At 34.0% G+C, this 18,985-nt stretch overlaps 3 protein-coding genes across 5 annotated transcripts; all 3 read right to left on the minus strand.

Annotated features, from left to right (window-relative positions):
• Nucleotides 1-689: 689 nt before the first annotated feature.
• On the minus strand, nt 690-2,696 carry LOC125845438 (uncharacterized). 3 transcript variants are annotated; one of them, XR_007444288.1, is made up of 5 exons: nt 2,594-2,696; nt 2,176-2,367; nt 1,916-2,096; nt 1,661-1,747; nt 690-1,265 (listed from the first exon to the last, which is right to left on the minus strand). XR_007444288.1 is itself a non-coding variant. In XM_049524941.1 (4 exons), the coding sequence occupies exons 3-4, from the start codon at nt 1,971-1,973 to the stop codon at nt 1,002-1,004; spliced, it is 327 nt and encodes a 108-aa protein (XP_049380898.1). In that variant the 5' UTR covers nt 1,974-2,096; nt 2,176-2,367; nt 2,594-2,696; the 3' UTR covers nt 690-1,001. The 3 variants fall into 3 exon arrangements, 1 of the variants encoding a protein (XP_049380898.1); XR_007444287.1 differs by having other exon boundaries at nt 1,911-2,096; XM_049524941.1 differs by lacking the exon at nt 1,661-1,747 and having other exon boundaries at nt 1,911-2,096.
• Nucleotides 2,697-2,781: 85 nt separating this feature from the next.
• Nucleotides 2,782-6,093, minus strand: LOC125845435 (putative disease resistance RPP13-like protein 1). The gene is made up of 2 exons (XM_049524939.1): nt 6,011-6,093; nt 2,782-5,924 (listed from the first exon to the last, which is right to left on the minus strand). The coding sequence occupies exon 2, from the start codon at nt 5,913-5,915 to the stop codon at nt 2,811-2,813; it is 3,105 nt and encodes a 1,034-aa protein (XP_049380896.1). The 5' UTR covers nt 5,916-5,924; nt 6,011-6,093; the 3' UTR covers nt 2,782-2,810.
• Nucleotides 6,094-14,368: 8,275 nt separating this feature from the next.
• Nucleotides 14,369-17,433, minus strand: LOC125845437 (putative disease resistance RPP13-like protein 1). Its single transcript, XM_049524940.1, has 2 exons — nt 17,340-17,433; nt 14,369-17,253 (listed from the first exon to the last, which is right to left on the minus strand). Exon 2 carries the CDS (start codon nt 17,242-17,244, stop codon nt 14,494-14,496), a length of 2,751 nt encoding a protein of 916 aa, XP_049380897.1. The 5' UTR covers nt 17,245-17,253; nt 17,340-17,433; the 3' UTR covers nt 14,369-14,493.
• Nucleotides 17,434-18,985: the final 1,552 nt, after the last annotated feature.

The raw sequence follows: 18,985 nt of genomic DNA on the forward strand, positions 1-18,985 counted from the left end.
CATTTTTGACCCATTAAGTAAAATTGGAGATATTTTTGACCAAATATAAATGGCAAAGGAATTTTGAGACCAAATTCTTAACTGATGACATTTTTATTCAATTTCACATAATTGAAGGAGAACTTTGATCTTTCTCTGTTGCTATTTTAAAAAGGGGAAAATGAGCTGAGAGCCTATAGTTAAGTGGGGACGACATAGCACCAAATTCACATATTTCTATTGGAAAAATTCAACTTTCACCAACTGAGCTAAAAAGTAATAGTTACCGAATTCGATCAAGAAAAAAAAATTTAATTAAAACTCGCTAATAGTTGGGGCCAGGTAATTCACTGTTCAGATAGAGGTATCCAATGGAGAGGTTGAATTGAATTAGGATAGGGTTAAATTGAGATGAATTAATAAATAAACGGGTTAATATCTATATGAACCAAATGAATTGAGTTGAAATAAACTAAAATGCAGGTCATAACCTGTTACTAATTAAATTTCTTCCCTATGTACTTTGGATATTCTATTAGGTCACAAGTGTTTGTGTTACCTAAGAAGATAGTGAAATTGATTGAAGCTAGTTTTCTATGGACAGTTGGTGCTGAGCTGAGCAAGAAAGCTTTAATAACTATATATGGATTTTCATTGCGAGACTGGCAACTTATAGTCGACTGACTATATATGGATTTTCATTGCTGAAAAAATAGAAAAGTTGTTAGTTTTCCATAGAACCATTCTAGAGATGATACTTCTCATAACATACAAACATGCAAAACTTGAAAACAATTGTAGGAAAAACTATTTAAGACTAAGGTAATTAGGGTGATGTAAATTTTAACAGCCTATTTGGTTAGTCCTGTCGAACTCCCTCTATCTATCAATTTCAGTTGTCTTTAGAACGACCAAATGAAGCTAATAGACAAGCAAAGAAAAAATCCACAAAATTTCTTGCTTGTTTAATTTCTGCAAGATTTTGATGCTGACCTTCCACCTTAAGCCTCAAAGCTTCATAATTAACTTCTTCCATCAAGATTTACAGCCTCATCAAGCCACTGGCTCACAGATTGATTTGACTCCTGCTTATTCTCTACATCACTCACCACAGCTTGAAGACCACGCAAAGTGATTTTCAGCTTCTTTAAGATCCGAACATCATTCTTACGCTTCTGAAACATCTTGAGCAGCTCACCCTGAGGTGCAATCCTATCAAAGAAAACTTGCAGGCCTGAAGAGAGAAATGCACCACCAACTACTAAGCCAATATCCATTTCTGAAATCTGAAAAGCAAAACAAGGAAACACAAAATGATTTTGAGAAGATAAAATCTATCTTTAATTACTAAAGAATGATCAGTTTTCGTCGACATGTTGTAGCTACCAATTGACAAACTTTAGTTTTCATCGTCATGTTGTGGCACAATTATAAATATGTGAAAATACAATGTATCCTGCATTGATTCACTTAAAAAGATTTTCTATAGTGACATCAGATCTTCGTTCTACAATTAAGCAAAGTTTCATTCTTGACATGGGATGGTTGATGCTTACAAGAACCAAATACTTTCGATTAAACATGGTTGCACAAGCTACATATGATGTCTTTCGCAATTGGGATGTGAAATTACAACGTGATAAGAGCATAAATCAATAGCAATGAGAAACCAATCCAATACCTGCCATCCAAGAAATATGCAATTATTTAACGCACGACAATTAGTTGCAAGTCTGTAACATCTAATTGACTAGAACAGATTTTATCCCTGTAATAAGATAAAATATTAAAAATGTGAGCTATAGTTTAAACAACCTTCAAGTATATTTACTTTTATTGCAAATGAATAGTCAAAATGTTTCACTATTTCTCCGACGACATTCATTATTTTAGAAAGAACAAGCAAAAATATGAAGAAGACTTGTCAATACCTTACATTCTTTTGGATTTATGGGTGAGTTCTCAGGTATGGCATCCCATACATCTCTGAACATCCTTTTTTCACCTTATCTACTGATTCAAAGCTTCCAAATACAACCCCTTGATTGCTTTTCAAGTTATGCTGGAAGACTAGATTCATATGCTAGAGAGTTCCACAGATTCTTGAGCATGTATCTCTTCCAGAATCAAATTTCGATCAGTGAGTTGAAGATTATCAAATCAAAAACGCCTTACAAATTTGTTCAAATAACTCACCAGACAACAGCAAGGAATATCGATTAAGAATGTCAGCATCATTCAACTTTTCTTGTAGATTGGCATTTTCTTCCTTCATTCTATTAAACTCTTCACCGTCTGGGATGTCAAACTGATCTTGCCGAGCCAGATTGCCATACACTTTAAATGATAACTTACCACTCTCACAGAGACTTCTCTGCTACTACATATCTGCATAAGGAGTAAAACTATCTCAATTCCTACCTATACTAGATTTCTCTTACAATGTTTCAATGCAAATATAAAGATTTCATCCTGATCTAAAGATGCTTCCTCGACTTTACAGAGGCAATAGATGCTACATAATGGTCAAAAAGATTACAAAGAAAAATAATGAAGAAAGAAGCATAGAGAAGTAACCAAAAATCAAAGATATTAAAGAAATGGAATAACTTACACATATCGGAGTACCAGTCGTTATAATCATTAGAGGTTCTCCTAATCAACATTTATGGTGGAAATATCAACATGTTTTGGTCAGTAAGACGTTGTGTGAGCAAGATTTAAAAAAAGGAAAAGAATTAACAAAAAAGCAAGGGATAGTAAACAAAAATAAAAAACTTCCGAGGGAAAAGAATAACTTACATCTGTTGGAGAGCCATTCGTTTTAATCATCAGATGCATTCCTCATCTATCTCTATGCTGGGAATTTGAGAAATATTTGACCAGTATTTCCCCTTGTTAAATTCTAGTAGTGGTGTGAGCAATGGACAGTTGGAAATAACTAGTTTAGAGAGGGAAGAGGGCATCCCTTTTACTGGAAGCGATTGGAGGTTAGGGCAATCCTTGATGGTCAGCTCAGAGATGGAAGAGGGCAGTACTGATTCAGAAAGTGATTGCAGATTATGACAATTCCAGATGTCTAGACTTTGAAGTGAAGTGAGGTGCCAAATACCTAGTGAATGGAGCTCATCATGGTTATATAAATCCTCGAGAAACATGTTACAATAACTCATCTCATCAACTGGTGGATCCAATTTTAATTCACGGCAACCAGTTATCCTCATTCTCTTCAAGGTACTCGGCAGTATCCTAAAAGGTAATGATGTAACAGAGTTACAATTACCAATATATAATTCAATAATCTGCTTCATTCCCTCAAAAAGAGGTGTCTCTGAAATTCTCAATTCTGTCAGAGAACAAAGATTTCCAGGTAACTTCCTCATCAACTTCGGACAATTTTTAATCGAAAGCTGCTCAAGCATGGGGAACTCGCCAATTCCTAGAACATGCCATTGCTTCCACTCCACCATATCTTCAAATTCAAGCTTCTCAAGAGAGTTAAAAGGCTTTTTGCAGGATAAACTGCCATAGAATTCGCCCGTCACCTCTATTATTCCATGCATCTTTCTGATGGAAAGGAATTTCAAAGAAGGGAGTTGTCCTAGTGCTGGCAAGGAATCACAGTCCTTGCAGTTGCAAAGAGATAATTCTACTAGCTTAAGAAACGAAGGATCAGCTAGCCAATCTGAAAATTTTGTCCCTCTATATCCAGTGATTTGGAGCTCTTTTATGTTTGTGTATGGGCATAGCCCATTAAGTATGGCTCTTTCCGTTTGTGAATTGTCCGCAGTACTACTTCCACTCCACTCCAAAGACAACTTCTCAACATTTTCCTTTCCCTTTATATTTGCCTTCAGAGCTTGCGTATTATCAACCACATTTTGCAACTCTAGAACTGATAGAGATCCATACAAGTTATGTACTGCACCCAAATCTTCCATTCTCAAACCACCATGACCACCTAGAAGAAACTTGGCTCCCACCAGCACATGGAGACATTTCAGCTTGCTCAGATGTAGCGACATCTTCAAGAGAGAAGAGTTGCTTATATCAAGGTGACGCAAGTTGATCAACTTCTCCATCTGCGGCGGTAGCTCCCCAAGATTAACACAATGTGACAGGAGAAGTGTCTGCAAGTTATACAATACACAAACAGAATCTGGCAACTTCTCAATATGTGTCCAAGAAAGGTCCAAAAATTTGAGGAGCTTTAATTGGACAAACAAGTCATTTGACAACTCCTTAATCTTGTAATGAGACAATGATAATGCCCTTAAGCATGTCAGTCTTGGCAGTATGTTATGCAACACTCTCTTGCTTAGGTGTGATGAGCAACTGATATTGATTGGAAGCAATGTCCTCTTCTCAAAGTCACCATCTTGTTCCATCAGATAAGATCCTTCACTCTCTTCCAACCTCATACAAGGTCTTGAAGATCCAATAAGTTGGGCCAAATCATTGACAAGGTCATGCATTAAGAATCTCTCTGGTTTCCATTTAGACTCTGGGGCCTTCTCAAACAATGATCTTGATAATAACTCGTTAAAGTACATGTTACCTAACTGAAACTGCGATACAAGACCATTAGCAATCCACAGGTAAATAACTTGGTATTTGCAGAATTGATAACCTTTGGGATATATTGCACAAAAAGCAAAACATCGCTTCAAACACCCAGAAAGATCATTGTAGCTCAACATCAATGATGGTAATAAATCATCCAATAAAATTGGATGATTCCATATTTGACTTTTTAAAATGTACATCCACTCATCCACCTCTAATCTGCAGCGTAAAATACAAGCAACTGTCTTTAGAGTTAAAGGCAACCCTTTGCACTTCTCTGCAATTTTTTTCCCAACCTCTTCAAGTTCTGCTGGATGTTCCCCATAGTCTAGTGAATGTCGTTTGAATAAAGCCCAAGAGTCGTCTCTAGGCAGAGGCCCCAAGGTGATTGCCCAAAGATCCATCTTCTCATCACACATCGTCTTAGCAACATCCTGCTTACGTGTTGTCACAATTATCTTGCTTCCCATATCTCCTTGTACAAAAAGATTTCTCAGGTCAGACCACTGATTATAGTTTTCATTCCACACATCATCCAGGACAATAAGAAACTTCTTTCCCTTTAGGCTTTCCTTCAATTTGACTTGAAGCTGATTAAGATTGCCATCAATCTTCAAGTCAAATGAGCCAATTTCTTGAAGTAACCCTTTCGTTATTCTCAAAGCATCATATGCCTCAGAAACACAATACCAAGCTTTCAAACCAAAATGGTCCTTCAGCCTCTCATGATTGTAAACCACTTTAGCAAGTGTTGTCTTACCCGCGCCACCCATTCCAACAATAGGAACTACAGTTAGGTTTCTCCCACTTGGATCTTCAGACAATAAACGGTCAATCAAATCCTTTATTTCCTTGTGCCTACCAAAGACATCAGATTCTTCAACCGAAGTTGAAGGTGTTCTAGTTTCTTGTTTAGTCGAACGAAAATGCTTCTTTAAGCCAAGGTGGCCAATTTGCTTTTCCATCACCTCCAATGTTTCAATGGTTTCTTCCAACTTGTTCTTTATTTTACCAAAAAAATCATCATGCAACAACATCTTCCCAGGTTTAACTAGTGTTTCTGCAAGATTTTGATCCTTACCTTCCACCTTAAGCCTCAAAGCTTCATAATTGACTTGTTCAATCAAGTTTTCAGCAGATTCCACAGCATATCGAAGCTCATTAAGCCAACGTCTCACATAGTGATTTGATGCCTGCTTATTCTCTGCATCACTTAGCACAACTTGAAGACCACGCAAAATCAGTTTCAGCTTTAAGATCTGAGCAAGATGCTTATGCTTCACAAACATCTCCATTTCTGAAAGCCTATCAACGAGAACATCCAAAGCTAAAGAGCGAGATGCACCACCAACTGCTAAGCCAACCTCCATTTCTGAAATCTGCAAAGCACAAACACAAAATGATCTTTTAAGAATTCTGACAAGATTAATTTTTCAATCTTCAATTACTAACAACTTTGCTTTACCTGTTGAATACTAATAGTAATTTCCAAACAAGAATGATCACTGATTTTTTCTCTCTTTTGCTAGTGGTCTATGTTTGCTAGTATCTATTCATTACTTTCTCAATTGAATAATTGAAGGTACTTGGGGGTGGGGTGTACTCATGTGTTTATGTGAGGTGTCAAGTGCATCTTATATTTTATTTATTATTATAAGCGGGAAGCTACAAAGTAAAAAATTGAATTAGCATAATTATCTAATTAAATATAAATATTTTAATTACATAATGGTAAGTCCTTTAATAATTAAATTATTATTTTCTTGATAAATGAGTAAATTCATATTGCTTTTAATCATAATCATAAATCTTAGAACGGAAAAAATTGAAAAGTTATGATTGATATGTAATTAGAATTATTTTCTTCTTGTAAAGTACTTACACTTTCCATCTAAATACACTCTATTGTTTAATATTAAAGTAAAGAATTTGAAGAGGTGTCATTAATTAAAAAAAATACATACAAGTTTCATCTATAAAGATTCACATGTTTTAGATGACCATATTTCTACTAAGTTTATTCATCCTAACTTGATTCTTCTTTGACAACAAGTTGGGTTAGGTAGGATCGTGATTGAATAATTGATAATTTGTGAATGTGGTGTTCCTTTTAAAAAATTATCATTGTTATTGTAGTTACTTCATAAACCATCTCTTATTTATATATGAAATGAAAATCAATTCATGTGTGATTTGTAACTAAATACTCTTAATTCGGAAGAGGAAGAATTGAAGTAAAAAGAAGAAAAGACGCAATATTAAATATTACTAATGAATTTCGCATCTTCGTTATATTGTATAACTAAGATTTTCTTCTTCTTTTGTGAAATTTTAAAACTTATTAAAATAAGCATACCTCTGCAAACGTTCTGCCGACCTAGGGTTCTGGTGGCTCCTACACAGGCAGCAGCTGTGCAGCTATCATGGCTGCTACGGCCACTGGACGGCTTCCTTTCGAGGTTGTCCAGTCCGCCCCACCACCCCAAATCACCACATACGCCACCCTTTTCAATTCCAATACTATAAATCCTAAACAATCTGCCCTAATTAACTCAAAAACAATCGTAAAATCAATCGAAATAATTCATGGAGAACCTACTATCACGTTTTCAATGGAGGAAAGGCAAGACTTTATGATCGAAGAAGGATTACATCAAGCAGTGGTGTTTAAATTATCCCATGGTGTGCCAGATTTGAACGTATTAAGGTCAATTTTACCGAAACATCTTGGTACCAAGGGAAAATTGTTTAATTGGTTTACTTGCTCCAAGACAAATCTTGTTAAGGTTTGATCAATATGAAGATTATGTCTAGCTTTATCTCGCTCAGTTAATTATCTTCTCTACAATGGAGAGGAGCACCAATGTAGGGTTTTTCCATGGTCCATTGGATATAATCCTAAGGAGGAAACGACGTTAGCTGTGGTTTGGATTTCTTTACCAAACTTATCTCCAGATTTGTTTGCAAAGAAATTCTCATATCATGATTTTTAGAGAATATGGTATCGCATGGTCAAACGCCTACTTAGGGCCCGTTTGGCCATGCGATATGGTATCATGATATGGAATCATGATATGGAATCATGATATGATATCATGATATGATATCATAATATGGAATTATGAGATGAAATTGAAGTTTTGTTTGGGCATGTGATATGAAATTTTTGTGTTGTATATTTTCTCATAAACATAAGAATTTCATAAGTTGTAAAACTATTAAAATAGCCCCAATTGTTTATTTAATCTTACCAAATAAACAAAAAAAATTAAAATCGCATAATTAATTATTACAAAGATATTTGTTCTCCACTTAAGTAACTGTTTCATCTAACTTTAATTCAATAAAAAAAATTGAACATAAATTGTAGTGTACTAGTCTTTAATATAATTCTCCCATGTAGTATGAACAATTTCCTCACGTCAAACTTGCATTTCTCGATCATGTGACCGAGAAGACGAACCAACATTGTTACTTTGAATTGTAATAAATACAAAACGATAGAAGTAATAAATAGGTGTTGAGTAAATGAAGAAAACAAATTTATTACTCAACAATCAGTTGATGTGAGTTAAAGTGGCTATATGTTGGAGAGAATAATAAATTTTATGTCGGTGAGAATAATAAATTTTAAAAAGTAATCATGTGATTATAAATTTTATTTACATATGAAATAAAATGGTTCGTAGATATAAATGTGGGATTGTTTTAACAAAATATAAACTTGTGAATCAATTTTTGTATTAAAAATATCTCAAGTCATGATATGGAATTCCCATATCATGGTTTTTGGAGAATATGGAATCACATCTCATGATATGGAATCATGAGATGAAATCAGCGTAAAATCGCATGTCCAAACACTGATCTCATCTCACGATTCCATATCGTGATATGGTATCGCATGACCAAACGCCTACTAAGAATATCCTTCTTTGTCTCAACTCTGTTTCTTTTATGGCATTGTTTCTCTTATATATTTCTTGTGCCCTCAATACAAAGGAAGACATCACTATTTATAGGGAATATGAAGATTATGAGTAGTAAATTGGGTAAATGAATGACTTATAGGTTACAAGAGTTACAAGATATAAAGATAGAATAATGGGTGAAATGAAAAGTTGGTGGATAGAAGAGTACTAATCATGATACTCTTGATGAGAGTAGAGATGTATAAAAGTAATGTCCACACAATGGACATAACATGATACATAATGTGACATATGATACATTTCTATTAGGCATAATACATCAACATAACCCTTAACTTGGCTTCAACTAACAACTATGCCCTCCAACTCTGACTATGCACAAGTAGACATTTAAACTTGTATAAAATTGAACAAGTAGACACAAGTGTCCTACTTGGCACAATACACGTAGGACGTCATGTAGGACACAAAATTGCCATGTAGGGTGCCATGTAGGACGAATGTGTCTATTTGCTCAATTTTATACAAGTTTAAGTGTCTACTTGTGCACACTCAAAGTTAAAGGTCATAGTTACCAACTAACGTCAAATTAAGGGTTATGTTTATGCATTATGCTTTTTTATTAATATTAAAATGTCACAATAGCAGTAAGTATATATATATATATATTGAAAGCTTAACCAAAGCTGAAAATTTACAATTAGCTGTTTAAAATAATTAATTATTAAATATATAAAATATGCCCCTTATTTTATTTTTTTTGGGTCATATTTAAAAAAAAAATTATTTGTAGTTATTGCATTTTATTAATCATTACATGTATGTTTTCATAACATTTTAATCATTCTAACATATGTATACATATTCACATGGAACACACATACAACATATATGTTGAGAAACCAGTGTATATATAGCTTGAAATAGAAGGTAAATTTTATTAGGCATCATAATAGTAGTTTCGACCAACACACCTTTCATGTACCATACTTGTGTTTATTATTTTAGCAATTAAGGGTAAACTAAAACCTAATTATTGTAGAGCTTTGTCAAGATAAAGTAATTCCTATTTAAAACACCTACTAGTCGTTTGGTACAATGTACAGTTGATAGTCAGAAAAAAAAAGAAGACCAAACTGGCCATTTTCTCTTTTCCAAAAGCAAGACTTTTCACTCTAAACAATAAGACAAAGACTTCATTTGTTTTCTTGCACATTGATTACTTTCTCAATTCAATAATTAAAGCAAAGAGAGTAAAGGTGGGTGTAAAAGGTCCCCCCTAGTGGGGGAACTAAAAGTAAAAAAAGTTCAATCTGATAAATTTCTACACAACTCATTATTTATAGTGCTAAAAAGGACTATCATATTATGAATATGTTGGACTAACATATATATAAATATTCACATGGGATACATATACAACATATATGTCGAGAAACTAGTGTGTATATAACTTGAAATAGAAGGTATATTTTATTAGGCAACATAATTGTAGTTTACTTTCGGACAACACACCTTTCATGTACGATACTTGTGTTTATTGTTTTAGCAATTAAGGGTAAAATAAAACCTAATTATGGTAGAGACTTTGTCAAGATAAAGTAATTCCTATTTAAGACACTTACTAGTTACTAGTCATTTGGTAAAATGTACAGCCTGTCAGTCAGAGGAAAAAAAGAAAGAAGCAAAACTGGCCTTTTTCTCTTTTCCAAAAACATGACTTTTCACTCAACTAGAAACAAAGACTTCATTTGTTTTCTTGCCTATTCATTTACTTACTCAATTCAATAATTAAAGCAAGAGAGTAAAGGTGAGTGTAAAAGGTCCCCCCTAGTGGGGGACTAAAAAAATGAAAAATGATAGATGATAAATTTCTACACAAGTCATTATTTATAGTGCTAAAAGGAATTATTCCCTCTGTCTTTAATTACTTGTCCACTTTTCCTTTTTTAATTGTCTCTAATTATTTGTCTATTTTGACAAACCAAGAAAGGATAACTTTTTTTTACCTATTATACCCTCAATTAATTACTATGAAAAGGTAGAATTTCTTAAAAATCTTAAAACTTTAATTCATCCACTTCATAATTAATAGGGATAAAATGGTAAACTTACTATGTCAATAATTGTTTTCTTAATAGGTGTGTCAATTTAAAAGTGGATAAGTAATTAAGAACAAAGGGAGTATCATATTATGAATTTGTTGGAGTAACGGTAAATTTTGTATCCGTGTAACTTATAGGTTATAGATTCAATCCGTGAAAAAACATATACTAATATTTTTATTAAGTGCTTGAGGTGCACCTTTTTCTTGGATCATATTAGTGCGGAATATTTTGTGCAGCGAATTGTCCTTGCCCTATCCACAATGTATTGAAGCTCAATGTTTAGTGATAGAGTTTCTTGAAGAATCACATTAACATTTCTAATACGTGTTTTTGGAGATAATAATAGGTATGTATAATTGCTATAGTAATAGTGTGTTAGCAGAAGCTACAAACGTTTAATATTTTAACTGTGGGATTATTAAGTAAAGATTCAACAAAATAAATATTTATTAACTTATATACTTCCTCACTCTTGATTTAAGTGTCTTACTTTTCTTTTTTAGTATGTCTCAAAAAGAGTATTTCTTTCTATATTTAATAAGTTTTTCACTACATTCTACCTTCTAAGTTTAACACTATAAAATTTGAAAAACTACACACTTCTTTAATTTAATCATAAATTTCAAAATCTCTTTTTATTTTTTAAACTTTATGCTCAAACACTTAAATTGAGCGGAGTTAGTGCATCCGTTCTGCAACCATGTGTCTACTCTATATATTGAATGTTAGGTTATTGTAATGTAGTGGAAAATGACTAAGGCATCTCATTTAACGAAAAATATAAAAGAAAGTTCAATTGTCTTCAATCATTTTACCGGAGAAACCTATCCCTCTTAACTATACAATCAAACCTAATAAAAATTAATGAGAAGGGATGACAATGGAGCAGCGCAGGATAAAATATTTTTTTAGAAAATATATGTGTATCGATTGCGGATTATAAAATTACTAAGTTTAAATTAAACCATCTTATTATAATTAAAAATATGTTTTCACCTTTCTCTGTACTATGTAGCATGTCTTTTTTTTTAAAAAAAATAAATCATTTGGATTAACTTGTGACAAATTCATGCGATGTGTGAAAACAATAAATTATGTTATGCTGAGCGAGACAGGTTGAAATTCTTGAGTTTATGCGAATTCGCCCAGCTACCGCAATCGCCCCACCCCGTTTGCAATCCCTAATGGGAAATTAGTGGGGAGGGGGGTGAGATCATGGTAGTTGGGAAGGAGAGGATTTAATGTTGTTTGGTACATATTAGAGAAAATAATATGTAGTTATTTTATATACCTTATTTAATATTATTTTTATACATAGTAAATCATGATATTACCAATACTGAATTTTAACAGCCTATTTGGTTAGTCCCTATACCAATTTTCAGTTGTCTTTTGAATCTAATACCACTTGCAGTTCTGGTCCTATATTGCAGCATGGATAGTAGTGACGAGAGTAAAGCAGACAAATTAAGAAAAGCAGATTAACACTATAAGGTCCTGAAATGCACATGAAAATTAGGAAAGAACTAGCAAAAATATGAAATGCACATCATGATACATCTATTCATTTTACTGGCCATTCATGATTTTAGTTGACTCAAGTTTAAGAACAAATAAGACAAGATCGAACAATAACAATTGATCAACGACCAAATGAAGCTAATAGACAAGCAAAGAAAATATCCACAAAATTAACTGCTAGTAATTGCTGGTTTAATTTCTGCAAGATTTTGATGCTGACCTTCCACCTTAAGCCTCAAAGCTTCATAATTAACTTCTTCCATCAAGTTTTCAGCTGAGTCCACAGCATCTCGAAGCTCATCAAGCCACTGGTTCACAGATTGATTTGACGCCTGCTTATTCTCTGCATCACTTACCACAGCTTGAAGACCACACAGTGATTTTCAGCTTCTTTAAGATCTGAACATCATTCTTACGCTTCTGAAACAGCTCACCCTGAGGTGCAAGCCTATCAAAGAAAATTTGCAGGCCTGAACAGATTTCTGAAATCTGTAAAGCAAAACAAGGAAACACAAAATGATTTTGAGAAGATAAAATATATCTTTAATTACTAAAGAATGATCAGTTTTCATGGTCATGTTGTGGCACAATTAAATATGTGCAAACATTGAAGGATAGTGAAAATACAATGTANAATTACTAAAGAATGATCAGTTTTCGTTGACATGTTGTAGCTACCAATTGACAAACTTTAGTTTTCATCGTCATGTTGTGGCACAATTATAAATGAGTGAAAATACAATGTATCCTGCATCGATTCACTTAAAAAGATTTTCTATAGTGACATCAGATCTTCGTTCTACAATTAAGCAAAGTTTCATTCTTGACATGGGATGGTTGATGCTTACAAGAACTAAATACTTTCGATTAAACATGGTTGCACAAGCTACATATGATGTATTTCGCAATTGGGATGCGAAATTACAACGTGATAAGAGCATAAATCAATAGCAATGAGAAACCAATCCAATATCTGCCATCCAAGAAATATGCAATTATATAACGCGCGACAAATACTTGCAAGTCTGTAACATCTAATTGACTAGAACAGACTTTATCCCTGTAATAAGATAAAATATTTAAAATGTGTAAATGAAGCATCACAATTAGGAGCTACAGGTTAAACAGGTTAAACAACCTTCCAAGTATATTTACTTTTATCGCAAATGAATAGTCAAAGTGTTTCACTATTTCTCCGACGACATTCATTATTTTAGAAGAACAAGCAAAAATATGAAGATAAACTTGTTAATACCTTTGAGTTCTCAGTTATGGCATCCCATACATCTCTGAACATCCTTTTTACGCCTTCTGCGCTGATTTAATGCTTCCAAATACAACCCCGCAATGGCTTTTCTTTCTTCTGGACTTACAAGAGTAACATCTCATCAACCTTGAGATAACAAAGAAGTTAGGATACTTTTCATGTCATGCTGGAAGACTAGATTCATATGCTAGAGAGTTCCACATATAACACCAAGGAATATCAAATTCCGAAACGTCTTACAAATTTGTACTTACAACTCACCAAACAACAGCAAGGAGCTCAAATATGCCATTGAACTTTGAGAAAAGGCATATTTGAACCTTTTTTCTTTTAAAAAATGATTTAATTAATGGTGTAGCCGAATCATTATTGACCACGTATAAAAAAGGGTTTTGCAAAATTAAAACTATTTTTAGTTAACAAATAATAGCATGAATGAGCCTTTTCTTAAAACGAAAATGGCATAAATGAGCCTTTTCTCAAAGTTCGATAACATATTAGTCTTATGCCATAGCCACTCATTTTTATAAATTATCAATAAAACATTCTCTCAAAGCCGACTTAATTACCGTCCAACATATATACTTTCCACACTGCTCAACAAGATTTTAAAAAGGAAGTACTTACAAAAAAGTAAAGTGAAGTAAACAAAAATAAAAGCTTATGAGGGAAAAGAATAACTTACATTTGTTAGAGCACCAATTGTTTTAATCATTACAGGTATTTATCATCAATACATATGATGGGAATTGGAGCAATATTTGGCCAGTATTTGCCCTTATCAAATTCTAGTAGTGGTGTGAGCAATGGACAGTTGGAAATAACTAGTTTAGAGAGGGAAGAGGGCATCCCTTATACTGGAAGGGATTGGAGATTAGGGCAATCCTTGATGGTCAGCTCAGAGATGGAGGAGGGCAGTACTGATTCGGAAAGTGATTGTAGATTATGACAATTCCAAATGTCTAGATTTTGAGGCGAAGTGAGGTGCCAAAGACCTAGTGAATGGAGCTCATGATGGTTATATAAATTCTCGAGAAACATGTAACAATAACTCATCTCACCAACTGGCGGATCATGGCAACCAGTTATCCTCATTCTCTTCAAGGTACTCGGCAGTATCCTAAAAGGTAAGGAGGTAATTAAGAGAGTTACAATCACCAATATATAATTCAACAGTCTGCTTCATTCCTTCAAAAAGAGGTGTCTCTAAAATTCTCAATTCTTTCAGAGAACCAAGATTTTCAGGTAACTTCCCCATCAACTTCGGACAATTTTTAATTGAAAGCTTCTCAAGCATGGGGAACTCGCCAATTCCTAGAATGTGCCATTGCTTCCACTCCCCCATATCTTCAAATTCAAGCTTCTCAAGAGAGTTAAAAGGCTTTTTGGATGATGAACTGCCATAGAATTCTCCCGTCACCTCTATTATTCCATGCATCTTTCTAATGGAAAGAAATTTCAAAGAAGGGAGTTGTCCTAGTGCTGGCAAGGAATCACAGTCCTTGCAGTTGCTAAGGGATAATTCTACAAGCTTACGAAACGAAGGATCAGCTAGCCAATCTGAAAATCTTGTCCCTCTATATCCAGTGATTTGGAGTTCTTTTATGTTTGTGTATGGGCATAGCCCATCAAGTATGGCTCTTTCAGTTTGTGAATTGTCTGCAGTACTACTTCCACTCCACTCCAAAGACAACTTCTCAACATTTTTCTTTCCATTTATATTTGCCTTCAGAGCTTGTGTTTTATCAACCACATTTTGCAACTCTAGAACTGATAGAGATCCGTACAAGTTATGTACTTCACCCAAATCTTCCATTCTCAAACCACCATGACCACCTAGAAGAAACTTGGCTCCCACCAACACATGGAGACATTTCAACATGCTCGGATGTAGCGGCATCTTCAAGAAAGAAGTGTTGCTAATATCGAGGTGACGCAAGTTGATCAACTTGTCCATCTGCAATGGTAGCTCCCCAAGATAAACACAATGTGACAGGAGAAGTGTCTGCAAGTTAAACAATACACAAACAGAATCTGGCAACTTTTCAATATGTGTCCAAGAAAGGTCCAAAAATCTGAGGAGCTTTAATTGGATAAACAAGTCATTTGGAACCTCCTTAATCTTGTAATGAGACAATGATAATGCCCTTAAGCATGTCAGTCTTAGCAGTATGTTATGCAATACCCTCTTGCTTAGCTGAGATGAGTAACTGATATTGATTGGAAGCCATGTCCTCAGCCGCTCTGATTTGGAGAGTGGTTTCAATTTCTCAAACTCACCTTCTTGTCCCATGGAATAGGACATGTGACGACTTTGTTTCAACATATCATCAGATCCTTCGTTCTCTTCCAACCTAATACAAAGTTTTGAAGATACAGTTTGGGCCAAATCATTGACAAGGTCATGCATTAAGAATCTCTCCGGTTTCCATTTAGACCCTGGGACCCTCTCAAACAATGATCTTGATCTCAACTCGTCAAAGATTTTGTTACCTGAACATAAATGATCTACAAGACCATTAGCAATCCACATGTAAATAACTTGGTCTTTGCAGAATTGATAATCTTTGGGATATATTGCACAAAAAGCAAAACATCCCTTCAAATTAGGAGAAAGATCATTGTAGCTCAACATCAACGCTGGTATTACATCATTCAAACAAATTTGCTGCTTCAATATTTCATTGTTTAAAATGTCTGTCCACTCATCCACCTTTGATTTGTGGCGTAAAAGACTAGCAAGTGTCTTTAGAGCTAAAGGCAACCCTTTGCAGTACTCTGCAATTTTTTCCCCAACCTCTTCAAGTTCTGGATGTTCCCCATTTTGTAGTGAATGTCGTTTGAATAAAGCCCAAGAGTCGTCTCTAGGCAGAGGCCCCAAGGTGATTGCGCAAAGATCCATCTTCTCATCACACATCGTCTTAGCAACATCCTGCTTGCGTGTCGTCACAATTATCTTGCTTCCCATATCTCCTTGTACAAAAAGCTTTCTCAGGACAGTCCACGCATCATAGTTTTCATTCCACACATCATCCAGAACAATAAGAAACTTCTTTCCCTTTAGGCTTTCCTTCAATTTGACTTTAAGCTGATTAAGATTGCCATCAATCTTCAAGTCAAATGAGCCAATATCTTGAAGTAACCCTTTCGTTATTCTCAAAGTATCATATGCCTCAGAAACACAATACCAAGCTTTCAAACGAAAATGGTCGTTCACCCTCTCATGATTGTAAACCACTTGAGTAAGTGTTGTCTTACCCACGCCGGCCATTCCAACAATAGGAACTACAGTCAGGTTTCTCCCACTTGGATCTTCAGACAATAAACGGTCAATCAAATCCTTTATTTCCTTGTGCCTACCAAAGACATCAGATTCTTCAACCGAAGTTGAAGGTGTTCTAGTTTTTTGTTTCATCGAACTAAAATGCTCCTTTAAGCTAAGGTGGCCAATTTGCTTTTCCAAATCCTTCAATGTTTCCACAGTGTCTTCCAACTTCTCCTTTATGTTATGGAAAAAATCATCACTTACTTGCTGGTTGCTAGTTTCTGGAAGATTTTGATGCTGACCTTCAACCTGAAGTCTCAAAGCCTCATAATTGACCTCTTCCATTAAGTTTTCAGCGGTGTCCACAGCATCTCGAAGCTCATTAAGCCACCGGCTCACAAATTGATTTGATGCCTGCTTATTCTCTGCATCACTTAGCACAGCTTGAAGACCAAGCAAAGTCATTCTCAGCTTGTTTAAGAGCCGAACACCATTCGTGTGCTTCTGAAACATCTTCAGCAGCTCACCCTCAGGAGCAAACCTATCAAAGAGAACATTCAAAGCTGAAGAGAGAAATGCACCACCAACTGCTAAGCCTACCTCCATTTCTGAAATCTGCAAACCAAAACACAAAATGATCTTTTTAAGAATTTTGACAGGATAAATTTTTCAATCTTCAATTACTAATAACTTTACTTTACCTTTACCTGTTGAATGCTAATAGTAATTTCCAAACAAGAAAGGTCACTGATTTTTCTCTCTTGCTAGTGGTCTAACTTTTCTATGTTTGCTAGTGCCTCTTCTTTACTTTCTCAATTGAATAATTGAAGGTAATTGGGGATTCTAGAAAGTGGGGTACCGGTAGACACCTAAAGTTAGTAACATAGATTAAATGAAGTCATGTGATATTTGGGTTCGAAATAGTAATAGTTAAAAATGAATTATGAAAAATAAAATAAAATAGATTTCTCCTATATTTTGTTTGATTACAGTTGAACTATATCAAATTATTTTTTTACGAATACAATGGTCAATATAAAAAATAAAGCACATGATTGCAAAATTTATTATATCATGTAAATTCTAATAAATTTATTTTATTTAATATTTACTTAATAATCTTACCAAGTTAAAATATAAATAGACAATATATAATAGTTTCGGCACTTGTGCTTATTGTTTTGGCAATTACATGTAAAATAAAAACTAATTATCGTTGAGACTTTGTCAAGATAAAGTAATTCCTATTTAAGACACTTAATAGTCATTTGGTGCAATGTACAGCCTGTCAGTGAGAGAGAGAAAAAAGAAGCAAAACTGGCCTTTTTCTCTTTTCCAAAAGCAAGACTTCTTACTCAACAAGAAGACAAAGACTTCATCTCATTTCTGGACCATTCATTACTTTTACAACAAAATAATTAAAGCAAGAGAGTAAAGGTAGGTGTAAAAGCCCCCACCCCACCCCCCAAGTGGGGGATTAAAATATAAAAGAGGTCAAAATGATAAATTTCTACACAACTCATTATTTATAGTGCTAAAAAGACTACCGTATCATGAATATGTTGGAGCAACGATAAATTTTCTCTTCATATAACTTATAGGTCATACATTCAAGCCATAAAAAAGTATATAGAAATAATTTTATTAAGTGCTTGAGGTGCACAATTTTCTCGGATCATACTAAAGCGAAATATTTTATGCATCGAACTGCCCTTATCCTATCAACCAGGTATTGAAGCTCAATGTTAGTGACAGAGTTCCTTGAAGAAGCACATTAACATTTCTAATACGTGTTTTTGGAGATATTAAATAGGCATGTATAATTGCTATAGTAGCAGTGTGTTAGCAGAAGCTACAAATGCTTAATATTTTTACTCAATAGGATTATTAAGTAAAGATTCAGCAAAAATAAATCTTTTAAAACTTGTATACTTCCTCAATCCTCAGTCTCAATTTAAGTTTTTTATTTTTCTTTTTTGATATGTCTTAGAAAGAGTATTTCTTTCTATATTTAATAAGTTTTTCAATGTCTACTACAAAATTTGAAAAATTACACATATCTTTATTTTAATCATAAATTTCAAAAGTATCTTTTTATTTTTTTAAATTTGTGCTCAAACAAACTAGAACACTTAAATTGAGCAAGTTAGTACATCTGTTCTGCAACCATGTGCTGCTCTATTCTATATATTGATTGTTGGGTTATTATAATGAGTGGAAAAGTACTAAAGCATGGGACCACGACAGCACAAGTTGTTCCAAAAGAATTGATAAAATTTAATTGTTATCAATCAACTTACAGAAATCTATTCCTCTTAACTACACAACCTGATAAAAATCAATGAAA

Source organism: Solanum stenotomum, chromosome 11 (genome assembly GCF_019186545.1).
Source record: "Solanum stenotomum isolate F172 chromosome 11, ASM1918654v1, whole genome shotgun sequence".
Classification (NCBI taxonomy): Eukaryota; Viridiplantae; Streptophyta; class Magnoliopsida; order Solanales; family Solanaceae; genus Solanum; species Solanum stenotomum.

Excerpts from the sequence above, each read along its gene's own strand:
- LOC125845438 (XM_049524941.1), bottom strand. The coding sequence starts at position 1,973 with ATGTTCAGAGATGTATGGGATGCCATACCTGAGAACTCACCCATAAAT. Across the intron at positions 1,266-1,910 it reads TAAATCCAAAAGAATGTAAG|ATTTCAGAAATGGATATTGG; the intron begins GTATTGACAAGT and ends TTTGCTTTTCAG.
- LOC125845435 (XM_049524939.1), bottom strand. The coding sequence starts at position 5,915 with ATGGAGGTTGGCTTAGCAGTTGGTGGTGCATCTCGCTCTTTAGCTTTG.
- LOC125845437 (XM_049524940.1), bottom strand. The coding sequence starts at position 17,244 with ATGGAGGTAGGCTTAGCAGTTGGTGGTGCATTTCTCTCTTCAGCTTTG.